Source organism: Papio anubis, chromosome 1, assembly GCF_008728515.1.
Source record: "Papio anubis isolate 15944 chromosome 1, Panubis1.0, whole genome shotgun sequence".
Taxonomy (NCBI): domain Eukaryota; kingdom Metazoa; phylum Chordata; class Mammalia; order Primates; family Cercopithecidae; genus Papio; species Papio anubis.
This window is the reverse complement of record NC_044976.1, coordinates 25,568,565-25,585,059: the sequence shown is the minus strand read 5'-3', so window position 1 is coordinate 25,585,059 and position 16,495 is coordinate 25,568,565. Positions and strand designations below refer to the sequence as shown.

General features: G+C 43.8%; 1 protein-coding gene across 4 annotated transcripts in view; it reads right to left on the bottom strand.

The window, feature by feature from the left end:
* WDTC1 (WD and tetratricopeptide repeats 1) overlaps positions 1–16,495 on the bottom strand; it is a 78,682-nt gene that overhangs the window by 39,920 nt on the left and 22,267 nt on the right. For 3 of the 4 annotated variants that reach the window (XM_009202871.2, XM_003891410.3, XM_009202874.2), the window contains exons 2-3: positions 10,802–10,949; positions 8,382–8,465 (exon numbers count right to left, since the gene is read on the bottom strand). In XM_009202871.2, the coding sequence (XP_009201135.2) occupies positions 8,382–8,465; positions 10,802–10,849 (132 nt within the window). In that variant the 5' untranslated portion in view covers positions 10,850–10,949. Of the gene's footprint in view, positions 1–8,381; positions 8,466–10,801; positions 10,950–14,728; positions 14,757–16,495 lie in introns of all 4 variants that reach the window. The other variant, XM_017958730.2, reaches the window with a different exon arrangement.

Sequence of the window (16,495 nt, the reverse complement as noted above, 5' to 3'; positions counted from 1 at the left end):
CCACTCTGGATAATCTCCTTGCTTTCCTGTGTCTTCAGCTTTCCCTTTCTCTGCCAGTTATTTCCTCTTCAGATTACACATGCTTGAGTTTCTTTCTTTTTTGAGACGGAGTCTTGCTCTGTCACCCAGGTTGGAGAGCAGTGGCGCGATCTCGGTTCACTGCAACTTCCATCTCCCGCGTTCAAGCGATTCTCCTGCCTCAGCCTCCTGAATAGCTGGGATTATAGGCACACGCCACCACAAATGGCGAATTTTTTTGTATTTTTGGTGGAGACAGGGTTCCACCATGTTGGTCAGGCTGGTCTCGAACTCCTGACCTTGTGATCTGCTTGCCTCGGCCTCCTAAAGTGCTGGGATTACAGGCATAAGTCACCGCGCCCGGCCGAGTTTCCTTAATTTATAAAAGTCCTTCCTTGATGCCAACTTCATACATATCTAGCTACAGCCTACTATTTCTCTCCCCCTTCCTTCATAGCCAGACTGAAAGAGTAATCTATACTTGATATTTTCACTTCTTCGTTTTCCAATAATTCCTCAACCCACTTCTATCTATCCACACCACATTCCACAGAAATGGTTCTTGCCACGGTTACCACTATAGTGTCTTTGCTCTAAATCAATGAATACTTCTTGGTCCTTATTTTACTTTTCCACTGGCAGTAATGGCAGTACTATTTCCTTCTCATTCTGTCCACCAGGCTGGAGTTCAGTGGCATGATCACATCTCAGTGCAGCCTCAACCTCCCTAGGCTCAGATGATCCTCCTACCTTAGCTTCCCAAGTAGCTGGAACTACAGGTGTGCGCCATCATGCCTGGCTCTATTTTTTTTTTGTAAAGACCATGTTTCGCCATGTTGCCCAGGCTGGTCTCAAACTCCTGGGCTCAAGTGATCTGCCCGTCTTGGCCTCCCAAAGTGCTAGGATTACAGGTGTGAGCCACTGCGCCTGGCCTAATTCTACCTCTTTTTAAAAATTATTTTAATTTTTAATTTTTTGAGGGAGACTCGCTCTGTTGCCCAGGCTGGAGTGCAGTGGCACAATCTTGGCTCACTGTAACCTCCACCTCCTCCCAGGCTCAAGTGATTGTTGTGCCTCAGCCTCCCAAGTAGCTGGGACCACAGGGGTGTGTCACCACCCCTGCCTAATTTTTGTATTTTTAGTAGAAACAGGGTTTCACCATGTTAGCCAGGCTGGTCTCGAACTCCTGAGCTCAAGTAATCCGCCTGCCTTGGCCTCCCAAAGTGCTGGGATTACAGCACTTGCCCCAATTATACCTCTTAAATGTCTCTCAAATCCACTGGCTTCTCTCCATCCAAATTACTGTATTTTAGTTCAGGTAACCCATCACCTTTTCCTGAATCACTGTCATAACCTCTTAACTGGTTCTGCCTGTCTCCAGTTTAAACTCCTGCAATCTATTCTTCATTTTGAAGCCAACATTAATTTTTTAAAAAGCATAACTCTGCCCAGGCATGGTGGTGGCTCATGCCTGTAATCCCAGCACTTTGAGAGGCCAAGGTGGGTGGACTACATGAGCCTAGGGGTTCAAAACCAGCCTAGGCAACATGGTAAAACCCTGTTTCTAACTAGCTGGGCATGGTGGTGAGTGTCTGTAGTCCCAGCTACTTGGGAGGCTGAGGTGGGAGGATCATCCAAAGCCCAGGAGGTCAAGGCTATCGTGAGCCATGATCGTGTCACTGCACTCTAGCCTGGGTGACACAGCAAGACTCTGTCTCAACAACAACAACAACAAGAAGTCCGGGCACGGTGGCTCATGCCTGTAATCCCAGCACTTTGGGAGGTCAAGGTGGGCGGATCACAAGTTCAGGCGTTTGAGACCAGCCTGGCCCATATGGTGAAACCCCGTCTCTATTAAAAATACAAAAATTAGCCAGGAGTGGTGGTGCACACCTATAGTCCCAGCTACTCAGGAGGCTGAGGCAGAATTGCTTGACCCCGGGAGGCGGAGGTTGCAGTAAGCCAAGATTGTGCCACTGCACTCTAGCCTGGGTGACAGAGCAAGATTCCATCTCACAAACAAATAAACAAAAAAGCATAACTCTGATGATGTTGCTCTTATGGTAAAAACCATTCAGTGGCTCTCCATTGTCCATAGTCTTCCACGTAGCTTACAACATCCTTCATTACAAATAGCCCATCCACACTTACCTCACCAATCTCATTTCTCATTCCTCTTCCACTTGAACTCTAATTGTTCTCTTAAATTGAGTATTCTCTATTCTCTCTTGCCACACTCATATGTTAGCCTAACATATTTATTGTTTGTACTTTTTTTTTCGAGGCAGTCCCACTCTGTTGCCCAAGTTGGAGTGCAGTGGTGTGATCATGGCTCACTGCAGCCTCAACCTCCTGGGCTCAAGCGATCCTACTGCCTTAGCCTCCCAAGTAGCTGAGACTATAGGCGTGTGCCTCCATGCCTGGCTGATTTTTTTTTTTTTTTTTTTTTTGAGAAACAGGGCCTCCTTATGTTACCCAGGCTGGTCTTGAACTCCTTTCTCGACTCCCCATCCTCTTATCTCAGCCTCCCAAAGTGTTGGGATTTATAGGCATAAGCCACTGCACTGAGCCTACATTTTTCATTTTAAAAAGTATCTTGGGCTGGGCGCAGTGGCTCATGCCTGTAATCCCAGCACTTTGGGAGGCTGAGGTGGCGGACCACCTGAGGTCAGGAGTTCAAGACCAGCCTAGCCAACATAGTGAAACTCCATCTCTACTAAAACTACGAAAATTAGCCAGGTGTGGTGGCATGCACCTATAGTCCCAGTTACTTGGGAGGCTGAGGCAGGAGAATCCCTTGAACCCAGGAGGCAAAGGTTGCAGTGAGCCAAGAATGCACCACTGCATTCCAGCCTGAGTGACAGACTGAGTCTCTGTCTCAGCAGAACTAAAAAATTGGCTGGGCTTCGTGGCTCACGCCTGTAATCCCAGCACTTGAGAGGCTGAGTTGGGTGAATCACGAGGTCAGGAGTTCGAGACCACCCTGACCAACACTGTGAAACCCCATCTCTACTAAAAATACAAAACTTAGCCAGGCATGGAGGCATGTGCCTGTAATCCCAGCTACTCGGAAGGCTGAGGCAGGAGAATCACTTGAACCTGGGAGGTGGAGGGTGCAGTGAGCCAAGATCGCGCCACTGCACTCCAGCCTGGGTGACAGGGCGAGACTCCGTCTCAAAAAAAAAAAAACAAACAGAAAACAAACAAAAATTAAAAAATAAAAATTAAAAGATAAAAATAAAAAGTATCTTGAAAGCCAATCTGTGATCTCTCTGGCCTATCATTCTGCACTCATCTGTGAAATCTCTCTTTTTTTATGTTTTCATTTTTGATGGTATAGAGACGGGTCTTGCCATGTTGCCCAGGCTGGTCTCAAACTCCTGAGCTCAAGTGATCCGCCTGCCATGGCCTTACAAATTACTGAGATTACAGAAGTGAGCCACCATGCCTCACCTGTGAAATTTCTCAAAATGATGATGAACACATTGTGGTTTGAGAGAGAATATTTGTTGAGCATTATGTTTAAGATAAGAGTGAAGGAATATGATAGGAGTAAAAGTTGGTACAAACACCATGGAAGACAATTTTGGTAATATTTATCAAAATAAGAGATGCATATATCCTCTGACCTACAAATTCCACCCCAGGTATTCATCTGATAGAGATATAACTGCATGTGCCAAATGATGTCATAAGGAATGACCCTGTACATGCAAAAAATTAGAAGTAATCTACATGTCTATTGGTACGGATAATTTAAGTAAATTATGGGTCCACATACACAACAGAACACTCTGAACCATGAAAGAATTAGAAATTAGAAATATCTTATATATGAATATGGCAAAATTATGAAAGTATCTTTTTAAAGATACTTCATTGTTTTAGACCTTTTTTTAGTAAGTTGTTGATTTTCTTACTGAAACAGTAAACATGTTAGGCTAACATCTGTGAGAAAAGGTAAGAATTTTATGCATAAAATTCCTCTGAAAGGATACTAAAACTGATTATATTAGTTGATTCCACGTAAATGGATTAGGTAGCTGGGAAAAATAATGAGGAGATGACTTTTTAAACTTTTGAATTTGAACCATATGAATGTTGACCTATTAAAAAATAAGGTGAGTGGATCACTTGAGGATAGGAGTTTGAGACCAGCCTGGCCAACTTGGCGAAACTCCATCTCCAGCAAAATAAAAAATTTAGCTGGGTGTGGTGGCACATGCCTGTAATCCCAGCTACTCAGGAAGCTGAGGCATGAGAATTGCTTCAGCCCAGGAGGCAGAGGTTGCACTGAGCTGAGATCAGCCACTGCACTACAGCCTGGGCGACAGAGTGAGGCCCTGTTGCCAAAAAAAAAAAAAAAGAAGAAAGTAATCCAAGTTAACTTGGAGGCTTTTTAAACAGTTAGTTCTGTAGGTACAAATTCTATTAACATACAGGAAGGGTAACAAATATCAAGACTAGCTAAAGTCTGAATTTTAAACGAACAGAAAATGCAAACTATAAAGTCAAAAAGTAAAAATCAGACCAGATTATTAAGGCGGAAGCTAGAGAAATCGCATGGCTGAATAGGGATAAGGTTATGAAAGCTACCTCTAATGTGGAAAATCAAAAAAGCCAATCACACTAACAGGTTTTTATTGAGCATCTACTAAATGTTTGACACTATGTCATAATAGTTCTCTTTCAGCTTCCCTTTGCATTTTTCAAAAGCATACAGAGTAGAAAATTGGAAAACCCAGAAAAAATGTTTTGCCCAGATCATAAAGAAAACATCATAACCAGTAACCACCAAAAGGCAGGAGCTTTTACTGTTGATTTTCCCTCTTATCCCACCCTTACCTCACACTAATCACCTTTTCTGAATGCCAAAGACAATCTATTATTGACTAACATGAAGTCCATATGTGACAATGACGGAAATAAAACAGGGAAGGAAGTGACTGAAGAAGTTTTAAATAGCTAGATGCCATCAAATCAGCATCTTGGGACTGGTATCTTGGAAAACTTTAAGAGCTTTCCATAAATAACAACAATAATAGCAGCTAATGTTTGTGTATGTCATGGACTTATACAATATACTGGACACTGTGCTAGGTACTTTACATAAATTAACTTACTTACACCTAAGAGACATTACTTTACAGATGAAGAAATGGCCTTTAGAAGTTAAAGGACTTCTCCAAGTTCACATTGCTTATAGAGGTATTTTAATTACTATTTGGGGTAATGCAAATAGTATTCTCTCCAAATCCAAACCAGGAAAGAGGAAAACAGATGGCTTTTTGAGAGTTAGACTATAAAAATCAACACAGTCGAGCTTTCTCTTCTCCTTGGCTATCATGATACCATGTTCTCCTCAAACCTCTATGGCTATTCTTTCTGTCTTCAGTGGGTAGAGGAAGAGGAAAAGCAAGTACTCTCTAAATGCTGAAACATGTTGGTTCTTGGTCCTAGACCCTCTTCTTGCTCCTCCTACTTTTTCTCCAGGCGATATTATTCAGGCATCCCATTCCATGGCTCCATAGAGCGGTGGTTCTTAAAATTTTTAGTTTCAGGATCCCTTTACACTATTAAAAATTATTGAAGATTCCCAAGAGCTTTTGTTTATATGGGTGATATCTGTCAATATTTATCATATTAGAAATTAAAACAATTTTTTTTTTTCTGAGATGGAGTTTTATGCTTGTTGCCCAGGCCTGGAGTGCAATGGCATGATCTTGGCTCACTGCAACCTCTGCCTCCAGGGTTCAAGCGATTCTCCTGCTTCAGCCTCCCAAGTTGCTGGGATTACGGGCATGCACAACCACAGCCAACTAATTTTTGTATTTTTTGTAGAGCTGGGGTTTCTCCATGTTGGGCAGGCTGGTCTTGAACTCCTGACCTCAGGTGATCCGCCCGTCTCAGCCTCCCTAAGTGCTGGGATTACAGGCGTGAGCCACTGCGCCCAGCAATTTTTTTTTTTTTAAAAACAGGGTCTCATTCTGTCACCCAGGCTGGAGTGCAGTGGCACAATCACACTTCACTGCAGCCTCAACCTCCTAGGCCCAAGTGATCCTCCCATTTTAGCCTCCCAAATAGTTGGGACAAGTACGCACCACCATGCTTGGCTAATTCCTTTTTAAAAAAATTTTTAGTAGAGACAAGGTCTCGCTATGTTGCCCAGGCTGGCATATTATTAATTTGCTAAAAAAACCCAATAAAAAACACATTTTAAATGAAATAACTGTATTTTCCAAGGCAAAGAATTTAATGAGAAGAGTGGTGGTGTTTTACATTTTTGCAAACTTCTTTAATGTATAGTTTAATGGAAGACCAGTAGATTCTCATCTGCTCTTGTATTCAGCCCACTGCAATGTCAGTTTTGGTTGAAGTATGTGAAAAAAAATCCAGCCTCACAAAGAAGCTGGAATTGGAAGGAATATTTGAATAGCCTTTTTAGATAATTGTGTATATCCTTCTTTGATACTATGCCAAAACTCAACAAGTACTAAGTTCTTAAAGATTACAAGGTGGGCTAGGCACAGTAGCTCACAACTGTAATCCAAGCACTTTGGGCGGTTGAGGCAGGTGAATGGCTTGAGCTCAGGAGTTTGAGACCAGCCTGGGCAACATGGTGAAACCCTGTCTCTACAAAAAAATACAAAAATTAGCTGGGCATGGTGGCATGTATCTGTAATCCCAGCTATTCATGGGGCTGAGGCAGGAGGATCACTTGAGCCCGGGAAATTGAGGCTGCAGTGAGCCAAGATGGCACCACTGCATTCCAGCCTGGGCAACAATACAAGACACTGTTTCAAAAAAAAAAAAAAAATTAGATTCAAAATGTGATCTTGGCTGGGTGAGGTGGCTCACGCCTGTATTCCCAGCACTTTGGGAGACCAAGGTGGGAGAACTGTTTGAGGTCAGGAATTGGAGATCAGCTTGGGCAACATAGCAAGACCCCAACTCTACCAAAAACAAACAAACAAAAAAACAAACAAACAAAAAAAACAAAGACCCACAAAACACAAAACACATGACGTTGAGGAAGAAAAGAGAATGGAACTAACATTATGGAGTCTCTATGTCAGACACAATGAAAAAGCTGAATTTCTGGACCAAAGGTCTGGCCTATCCATGGACTGGACAGGACAAACTTGAACAAGTGTTTTGGTTTTTGGCTTTTTTTTTTTTTTTTTTTTTGAGACGGAGTCTCGCTCTGTCGCCCAGGCTGGAGTGCAGTGGCCGGATCTCAGCTCACTGCAAGCTCCGCCTCCCGGGTTTACACCATTCTCCTGCCTCAGCCTCCCGAGTAGCTGGGACAACAGGCGCCCGCCACCTCGCTCGGCTAGTTTTTTGTATTTTTAGTAGAGACGGGGTTTCACCATGTTAGCCAGGATGGTCTCGATCTCCTGACCTTGTGATCCGCCCGTCTCGGCCTCCCAAAGTGCTGGGATTACAGGCTTGAGCCACCGTGCCCGGCTTTTTTTTTTTTTTTTAACACTTTATTATTTTAATTTTTAGAGACGAGGTCTTGCTATATTGCTCAGGCTGGACTTGAACTCCTGGGCTCAAGCAATCCTCCCGTCTCAGCCTCCCAAATAGCTGGGACTATTGGCATGTATCATTGAACCTGGCTTTCTTTTATTTTTTTCTTTTTTGAGAAACAGTCTTGCTCTGTCATCCAGGCAGGAGTGCAGTGGCACGATCTTGGTTGATTACAACTTCCGCCTCCTGGATTTAAGTAATTCTCATGCCTTAGCCTCCCGAATAGCTGGGATTACAGGCATGCACCACCATGCCTGGCTAATTTTGTATTTTTAGTAAAGTTGGTATTTCACCATGTTGGCCAGGCTGGTCTCAAACTCCTGACCTCAAGTGATCCACCCTCTTTGACCTCCCAAAGTGCTGCGAATACAGGCATGAGCCAGTCTTTTTTTAAAAATACCTATTCTCAGTCTACATACCCATAGCATTGCTTTGATGCTAAAATAAGAAAGTGTGTATGCTTGTGTGTGTGTGCATGTATACATTATGTGTATGTGTATATGTACATGAAAACACTATACATTCTATATTACTGTATACAGGTAGGAATCTGTATTCACTGCCCAAGCCAATAGTAAAAAAAGTGGTATGAAATTGAACAAACTTTTTTAAAGCACAAAGCAAATAATATGTCCAAAAAAATAATTTATACGTGACTATGTCAATAGCTGACTTGATTCAGATTTAGTGGTCTATTGAAGGAGAAGTAACCATCAGATATGGTCTGCAGAGAAACACTTGTTTATGCCTTGATGAGGCCAAGAGGATTTCTGCAGGCAGAGAATGGACAGCAGGCCATCTGCATCTAGGGTGTAAACTGGATCTCTTACCTGCAGCTCTGCTTCCAGGCCCAGCCGCCGGATAAAGGGGTCAGTGACATGGTAGCGCCGCTCAAAGCTCAGGGCACCCCGCTCCTAGCGGACAGAAACAAATTCTTGATTTAATCAATTCAATTAAATATGATTTATTATGTGCCTACTATATATCCAGCCCTTTCCTGGGCACCACAGGAGCTAAAGAAGACAACAAAGAACTGGCCTACAGGACTTTGTATTATTCTTGGACAAGGATGAGAGAAGAATAGAAGACAGTAGTATATAATCAAGCAGTAAGTGGTGCTGTTCAGTTTTTTTTTTAAAAAAAAAGCAAAAAATTTTTAAAAAGGAGAGAAGAAAAATTGGAAACAACAATGGGGAATAGTTCCATATTTAGGATGAACAGGGTGGGAATCATCTTTAGGACACACATTGCACACAAAGGGAAAAAAAAACCCTGCTGATTCTGTGCCTCTAGGAAATGGCCCCTGTCTTTAAGGACTACTCAGTCTAATGAAATCACACACAAAAAACTCCCACAAATGGACAAAGCTAAAAGGATTCAGGGGCTGTGCATGGTGGCTCATGCCTGTAATCCCAGTACTTTGGGAGCCAAGGAGGGCAGATCATCTGAGGTCAGGAATTCAAGACCAGCCTGGCCAACATGGTATAACCCCATCTCTACTAAAAATACAAATTTTTTTTTTTTTTTTTTGAGACGGAGTCTCGCTCTGTCGCCCAGGCTGGAGTGCAGTGGCCGGATCTCAGCTCACTGCAAGCTCCACCTCCCGGGTTTACGCCATTCTCCTGCCTCAGCCTCCTGAGTAGCTGGGACTACAGGCGCCCGCCACCTCGCCCAGCTAAGTTTTCATATTTTTTAGTAGAGACGGGGTTTCACCGTGTCAGCCAGGATGGTCTCGATCTCCTGACCTCGTGATCCGCCCGTCTCGGCCTCCCAAAGTGCTGGGATTACAGGCTTGAGCCACCGCGCCCGGCCTAAAAATACAAAATTAGCCAGGCATGGTAGCACACGCCTGTAATCCCAGCTACTCGGGTGGGTGAGGCAGGAGAATCACTTGAACCTGGGAGGTGGAGGTTGCAGTGAGCCAAGATCATGCCATTGCACTCCAGCCTGGGCAATAAGAGCAAAACTCTGTCTCAAAAAATAAAAATAAAAATAAAAATAAAAATGAGATAAAAGGATCCAGGGATGCAGGGAAAAATACACAAATACACCAAGTACATGGCTCATGTAGAGGCACATACTCAATCCTTCTAAATGGTGACCACAGCTTATGCTGCATGCCACTTGATTTTTAAAAATTTGTTTAGTTAAAAATTTGTTTAGGCCAGGCGTTGTGGCTGACACCTGTAATCCCAGCACTTTGGGAGGCCAAGGCGGGTGGATCACGAGGTCAGGAGATCAAGACCACCCTGACTAACACGGTGAAACCCTGTCTCTACTAAAAATACAAAAAATTAGCTGGGCATGGTGACATATGCCTGTAGTCCCAGCTACTTGGGAGGCTGAGGCAAGAGAATCGCTTGAACCTGGGAGGCGGAGGTTGCAGTGAGCCGAGATCACACCACTGCACCCCAGCCTGGGTAACAGCATCACAGCGTCTCGGAAAAAAAAAAAATTTTTTTAGTACTTTTTAGCACTTAACTTGTCAAAGAACTTTCTCAAGGTCAGTCTCCAGGCAGACAGCCATTATCATCATTTAACAACATAAAACTGAGGCACAGGAGGTAAAATGACTAAAGACCTATAGTTAGTTAATTAGGGCAGTGGTGAGATGAAGCTCCTGACTCCAGCTGGGGATTCTTACCAGAGCTGGAGCGCATCATGCCTTGGTTTAATGTATTCCATTAAACCTCTATGGGTCCTTTACTGAGGGTTTCCCTGACAAAGCCTGGGGCTACTTCACTAACTGAACTTGACTGCCCAGTCATCCATTCATCTCACAGGTATCAGAGTGTCTTCTACATATAAACTGCAGAGGACAGGCTTTAGCACAGGAGAGCCTCAGAGAGAATACAAGCTGAACTGGGACTAATGCTCTCCCAGGATCTCATACATACACAACTTGGCAGCTGGAGCAACATGAAGAAGTTATATTTACTCTTGTGCACCACCTGCCCAACACAAGAATGTGTATGTCTCTGCACAACACATTGACAGCTCCCCTCCCTCGCCAGCCTGCATTAATCTCAGCAGCCCAGGCACAAGTATGTGGACAGAGTCTCCATGAAATCCACGTTCTTAGACAACACAAGATGGAGAGGAAGAGACCTTGATTCTAGTCCTGGGTCTGCCACTAACTATGTGACTTTTGGCAAGTCACAGACTGTAGATTTCAGTTTTTTCACCTGTAAAATCAACCTGTGGGAAAGAAAGGATCTCATGATCTGGTTCAGAAGTCTGGGCTGCTTACCTTGATCTGCCTACGGATGAGGTCTCTAGTTATGTTGACTTTTGCCATCTTTTCTTAATGGGTTTAACAGAAGGTAGCTATAAAAGGATCTTCAGGACTCCTGAGCATTCCAGCCAAGCCCAGGTCCACAAAATACACATTTAATTACCTGGGGGAAAAGAAATCATCAAACTTTGGAGGATGGATAATAAGGTGGCTCCCAGGACCTAATTCCACCCCTAAAACAGCCCACCCAGTGAACTGGCCATTGCCTGTCATTTGCGGCATGGTGGGCTAGCCCTGCTCCAGAGTGTTGAAAAACCTCTGGAATGGGTGAAGTCAGTGGGGAGAACAGTAGCACAGTCCCAAGAACCACTGGAACAAACACGGAAGGAATATGTTATACTTCATCAGAAAATGGCAGGTTGGGTATAAGTATGAAGGATGATGGTAGCATATCCTTAAAGTTAGAACAAGGCAAAGCCAGAAAGACATCAAGTTTCACTTGCTCAGTAGGCATCTGTGGCAGCTCATCTGAACTTTTAGTCATGCTTCAAATCTCTGATCCTCAGCTTGGCTCTCCCCAAAACCAAATCAGTATCACAGACAGAACTCTCAAGCCTCTAATAGATTCACGGAATCAAACAGTGTAAAGGAAATGTAATGGTGACCATGTCCAAGACCCAACCTAACGAAGAAATTCTTCTTTAACATCCTGGTAGGGCTAGGCGCGGTGGCTCATGCCTGTAATCCTAGCACTTTGGGAGGCTGAGGTGGGTGGATCACGAGATCAGGAGATCGAGACCATCTTGGCTAACATGGTGAAACCCCGTCTATACCAAAAATACAAAAAAAAAAAGTTGGGCGTGGTGGTGGCCGCCTGTAGTTCCAGCTACTCGGGAGGCTAAAGCAGGAAAATGGCATGAACCCGGGAGGCGGAGCTTGCAATGAGCCGAGATTGCACCACTGCACTCCAGCCTGAGCAACAGAGCAAGACTCCGTCTCAAAAACACAAAAAACTGAAAAAACAAAAAACAAAACAAAACAAAACAAAACAACATCCTGGTAGGTAGACTTTTAGTTTCACTCCTCTTTTTTTCCTTTTTTGAGACAGGGTCTCACTCTGTCACCCAGGCTGCAGTGCAGCGGCATGATCATGGCTCACTGTAGCCTCAACTTTCAAGGCTCAAATGATCCTCCCATCTCAGCCTCCTGAGTAGCTGAGATCACAGGTGCACACTACCCCTCCCAGCTAATTTTTTCTTTCTTTTTTTTTTTTTTTTTTGTAGAGATGGAATCTTGCCATCTTGCTGAAGCTGGTATTGAAATCCCGGGCTCAAGAGATCTGTCTACCTCAGCTTTCCAAAGTGCTGGGATTACAGGCACGAGCCACTGTGCTGGCCTAGCCTTACCACTTGTTGAAGCAACCTATTCCTGTGTTATACAACTCTGATTGTTAAAAATAATAAGCAATCCTATTTCTGAGGATTTGCCACAAGAAAAAGAAAAGTCAGGTGTGGTGGTACACTGCTGTGCACCTATAGTCCCAACTACTTAGGAGGCTGAGACAGGAGAATCACTTGAGCCCAGGGGTTCAAGTTCTGCTTGGGCAATATAGCGAGACTCTGTCTCTAAAAAAGAAAAACAATTTTATCATAAGAAAATTCAAAATATGGCTTGGCACAGTGGCTCAAGCCTGTAATCCCAGCACTTTGGGAGGTTGAGGTGGGAGGACTGCTTGAAGCCAGGTATTAGAGACCAGCCTGGGCAGCAAAGTGAACCTTATCAAAAAAAAAAAAAAAAAAAAAGTTGGACATGGTGGCATGCGCCTGTAGTCCCAGCTACTCAGGAGGCTGAGGTGGGAAGATCACTTGAGCCTGGGGGTTTGAGGCTGCAGTGAGCTATGATGACACCACTGCACTCCTGCCTGGGTGACAGAACAAGACCCTGTCTCTAAACAAATGAAAAATAAGTAAAATAATAGAAAGAAAACAATAGTTCTCTTTGGGTAATGATATGACTGACTTTTTCTACTTTTTAATATTTTCAAAATTATTCTATAAAAGCACACTAATTTTGTAATCAGATTTAAAAATACTAGACTTTCAAGGAAAGTTCTGCCTCCTGTCATTTTCACTTTTTAGTCCTGGTTCCACCTCCGAAGCCACACAGATGTTTAGTCTTTCTTCCCAATGATGGCCCTTCGTACTCGGAAGATGGCTCTCAGGGTCCACCAGTTCTCTCTGCCAACCCCGCCAGTCATTAGGACCTCACAAGGCTACTTTTCAATCTCTCACCAGTTGGCCTTCTGCAGATTCCTAGTACGCCCTCCTGAAATCACATTTTTCACCTGATCTGTGAGCAGGCTCCTTCCTTTCCTCTGTCATTTAACCACAAAAGAAAACTCGATACCTAAACATTATGTTATTGCAGATCTTGTTTTCCTTTAGTGCTAGGCATGCAGTAGGACCAAAAAAAAAAAAAAAAAAAAAAAAAAACTAGCTGCCAAATTAGATGTTCTCATTCAGCCCGAGTTCTTTGGGGCTAATGCCTCCATAATCAATTTTGGGATAACAAGCTCTTTCTTTCTTTCCTTTATTTCCTTCCATTCTTTCCTTCCTTCCTTCCCTCCCTCCCTTCCTTTTTCTTTCCTTCCTTTTTTTTTTTTTTTTTTTTTGGCAGAGTCTTGCTCTGTTGCTCAGGCTGGAGTGCAGTGGTGCGATTTTGGCTCACTGCAACCTCTGCCTCCCGGGTTCAAGTGATTCTCATGCCTCAGCTTCCCAAGTAGCTGGGACTACAGGCACCTGCCACCACTCCAGGCTAATTTTTGTATTTTTAGCAGAGGCAGGGTTTCACCACGTGATCGCAAACTCCCGACCTCAGGTGATTCGCCTTCCTCAGCCTCCAAAAGTGCTGAGATTACAGGTGTGAGCCAACGTGCCCGGCCATTTTTTTTTTTTTTTTTAATTGAGATGGGGTCTCATTATGTTGCCCAGGATGTCTCAAATTCCTGGGCTCAAGCAACTCTCTCACCTCGGCCTCCCAAAGTGCTGGGATTACAGGCATGAGCCACCGTGCCTGGCAGGATCATAAGCTCTTAAAAAGACAAGAACTGCCAGGCATGGTGGCTCATGCCTGTAATCTCAGCACTTTGGGAGGCTGAGATGGGTGGATCATGAGGTCAGGAGTTTGACACCAGCCTGGCCAATATGGTGAAACCCCGTCTCTACTAAAAATACAAAAATTAGCAGTGTGTGGTGGCACATGCCTGTAGTCCCAGTTATGTGGTGGCACATGCCTGTAGTCCCAGCTACTCAGGAGGCTGAGGCAGGAGAATCACTTGTACCCAGGAGGTGGAGGTTGCAGTGAGCCTAGTCTGTACCACTGCACTCCAGCCTGGGTGACAGAGCAAGACTCTCAAAAAGAACAAACAAACAAACAAACAAAACAGGCAAGAACCTTCCCTTACAACATGAAGCCATTCAGCATTGCCATCTTAGTGTCATTACCAGGGAGATATGGCAGTCGCTGGCATTTTTAAGGGTAAGCATCAAGAACACCAGAATACCAGTTGACAACTATAGTTTCATGATGATTTTTGCAGGGGTCTTTGGCCATCAAATTAAAAATGTGAATTTGGACAAATTAATGTAAGCCAAACACTAGCCCGAAATGGCATCTATAGCTCTGCTTTGTGATATACTGGTCAAAGCCAAACAACAATAATTTCCCCCACAGTCACCAAGAATATGAGGTGAGGATGATTACATTGGAAATAAGACCAAGGAAGTGAGTGGATCTGGTATTAAGTAAAAACAGTTGTGTGGCCTTAAGTCTCTTAATCTTTCCAAGCAGGCACTCACACCTGTGACTCACAGGCATAGGACGCATTGGAACACTCACTCACGGGGTTATGTACGCTTCACCCGAAAAAGGCTCATTCCTTACCTCCAATACCCTTTTCCTTGGAAGACTGCTGTGGAGGTCAAATGAAACAATGTAAGTCAAAAGGCTTTTCTTTTAAAAATATAAATGTTTTTATTTGCTAAGAAAAATATGTTATCAAGTATTAAGCACTTACTATGTGCCAGGCATTGTGCTAAGGGTTTTATAGTCATTCATTCAACAAATGAACATAAGGAGCTTTTACTACATGCCAGGTGCTGTTCCTAGCACAGAATGAAGGGATGTATCAATGAGCAAAACAGGCAATGTCCTTGCTTTCATGGTACTGACATTCTAGCAGGAGGGGACAGACAATAAACAATGAAATAAATAAAAATAAGAAAATATCCAGCAGTGGAAAGTGCTATGATGACAATAACACAAGCTGAAGTGACAATGACTGGGGAGCTACTTTTAGACTTCAGGTCAAAGAAACTGTAGTGGACATTTGTTGAATTTTCTGGCTTCTCAGCATTTGAAACCTTCTTATATTTTGGAATTCCCCTTCTGAGTCTAGTGGGAAGCAGAGCCCCTTACCACTACAAAGTGAGAAAGAAGGTGACTGAGATTCTCTTTCTGAGGCCACTTGCAGCTACAGTGTGAATACATGGCCCAGGCTATGCCAACCAGACACATCACCCCTAAACCTTGAACTGGAATCTAGTATCTCAGAGTCAGAGGACCACAGAGAATCCACCTGGAGTGCGGCAAGGGGTGGCCACAGCTGCCATTAAGTCCAGTGCAGCAGGTGGTGGTAGCTGTGTAAGTAGTGGTGGCAACAGTGTGTTCATCAGGCTGAGTCTATGAATGCTTTTGGTTGTGGGTTCTGCCTGCTGCCCAGTTTCTCTTGTTCTAGCATTCTTCAAGCATGACTCTATGACCTTCCCTGATGTTTTGTGAATTTCCTTAATATCTTTTCAGTAATCAGCCAGAGTTGGTTTCCGTTGCATACAACTACAAATCCTGCCTGATATAGAGGGGTTCTCTAAGATGACATTTAGGATGAAACATGAATGTCAAGAAGCAGCAAAGAACTGGGGGAAAAACACTTCCAGGGAGAGAGTGCTAAGACCACAGAAGAGTGGTTCAAAAAGTTTTGGCCGGGTGCAGTGGTTCACGCCTGTAATCCCAGCACTTTGGGAGGCTGAGATGGGCGGATCAACTGAGGTCAGGAGTTCGAGACCAGCCCGGCCAACATGGTGAAACCCCATCTCTACTAAAAATACAAAACTTAGCTGCGTGTGGTGGAGCATGCCTGTAATCCCAGCTACTCAGGAGGCTGAGGCAGGAGAATCGCTTGAACCTGGGAGGCAGAGGTTGCAGTGAGCTGAGATCGCGCCACTGCACACCAGCCTGGGCAACAGAGTGAGACTCCATCTCAGGAAAAAAGGTTTTGTGGGCTGGTCCAAAAGTACCAAGTTATCTCAATTGATTATTCACAGTTACAGATTGAACTCCTTGTTCTACTCTTTCCCCTCTTTTCACTACCGCACTTGAATTGTCTTAAAACAAAAAAAGCTTGTAGGGTAGATGCTCTTACTGTCGTAATTTTACATATAAGGAAACATATTCATAAGACATGCAACAATTTTCACAATGTTACATAGCTAAAACTGGAGCTGGAACACGAACTCAAACCCAGGGCCCGTGATTCCATTCTCTTGACAACTATGGTATGTAATTTCCTAGCATACCGATCGCTATGAGAATCCACCAAAAGAGCCCACTAAATTGCCATAACTTATTCATTAATTTTCTTAAAACGTTAAC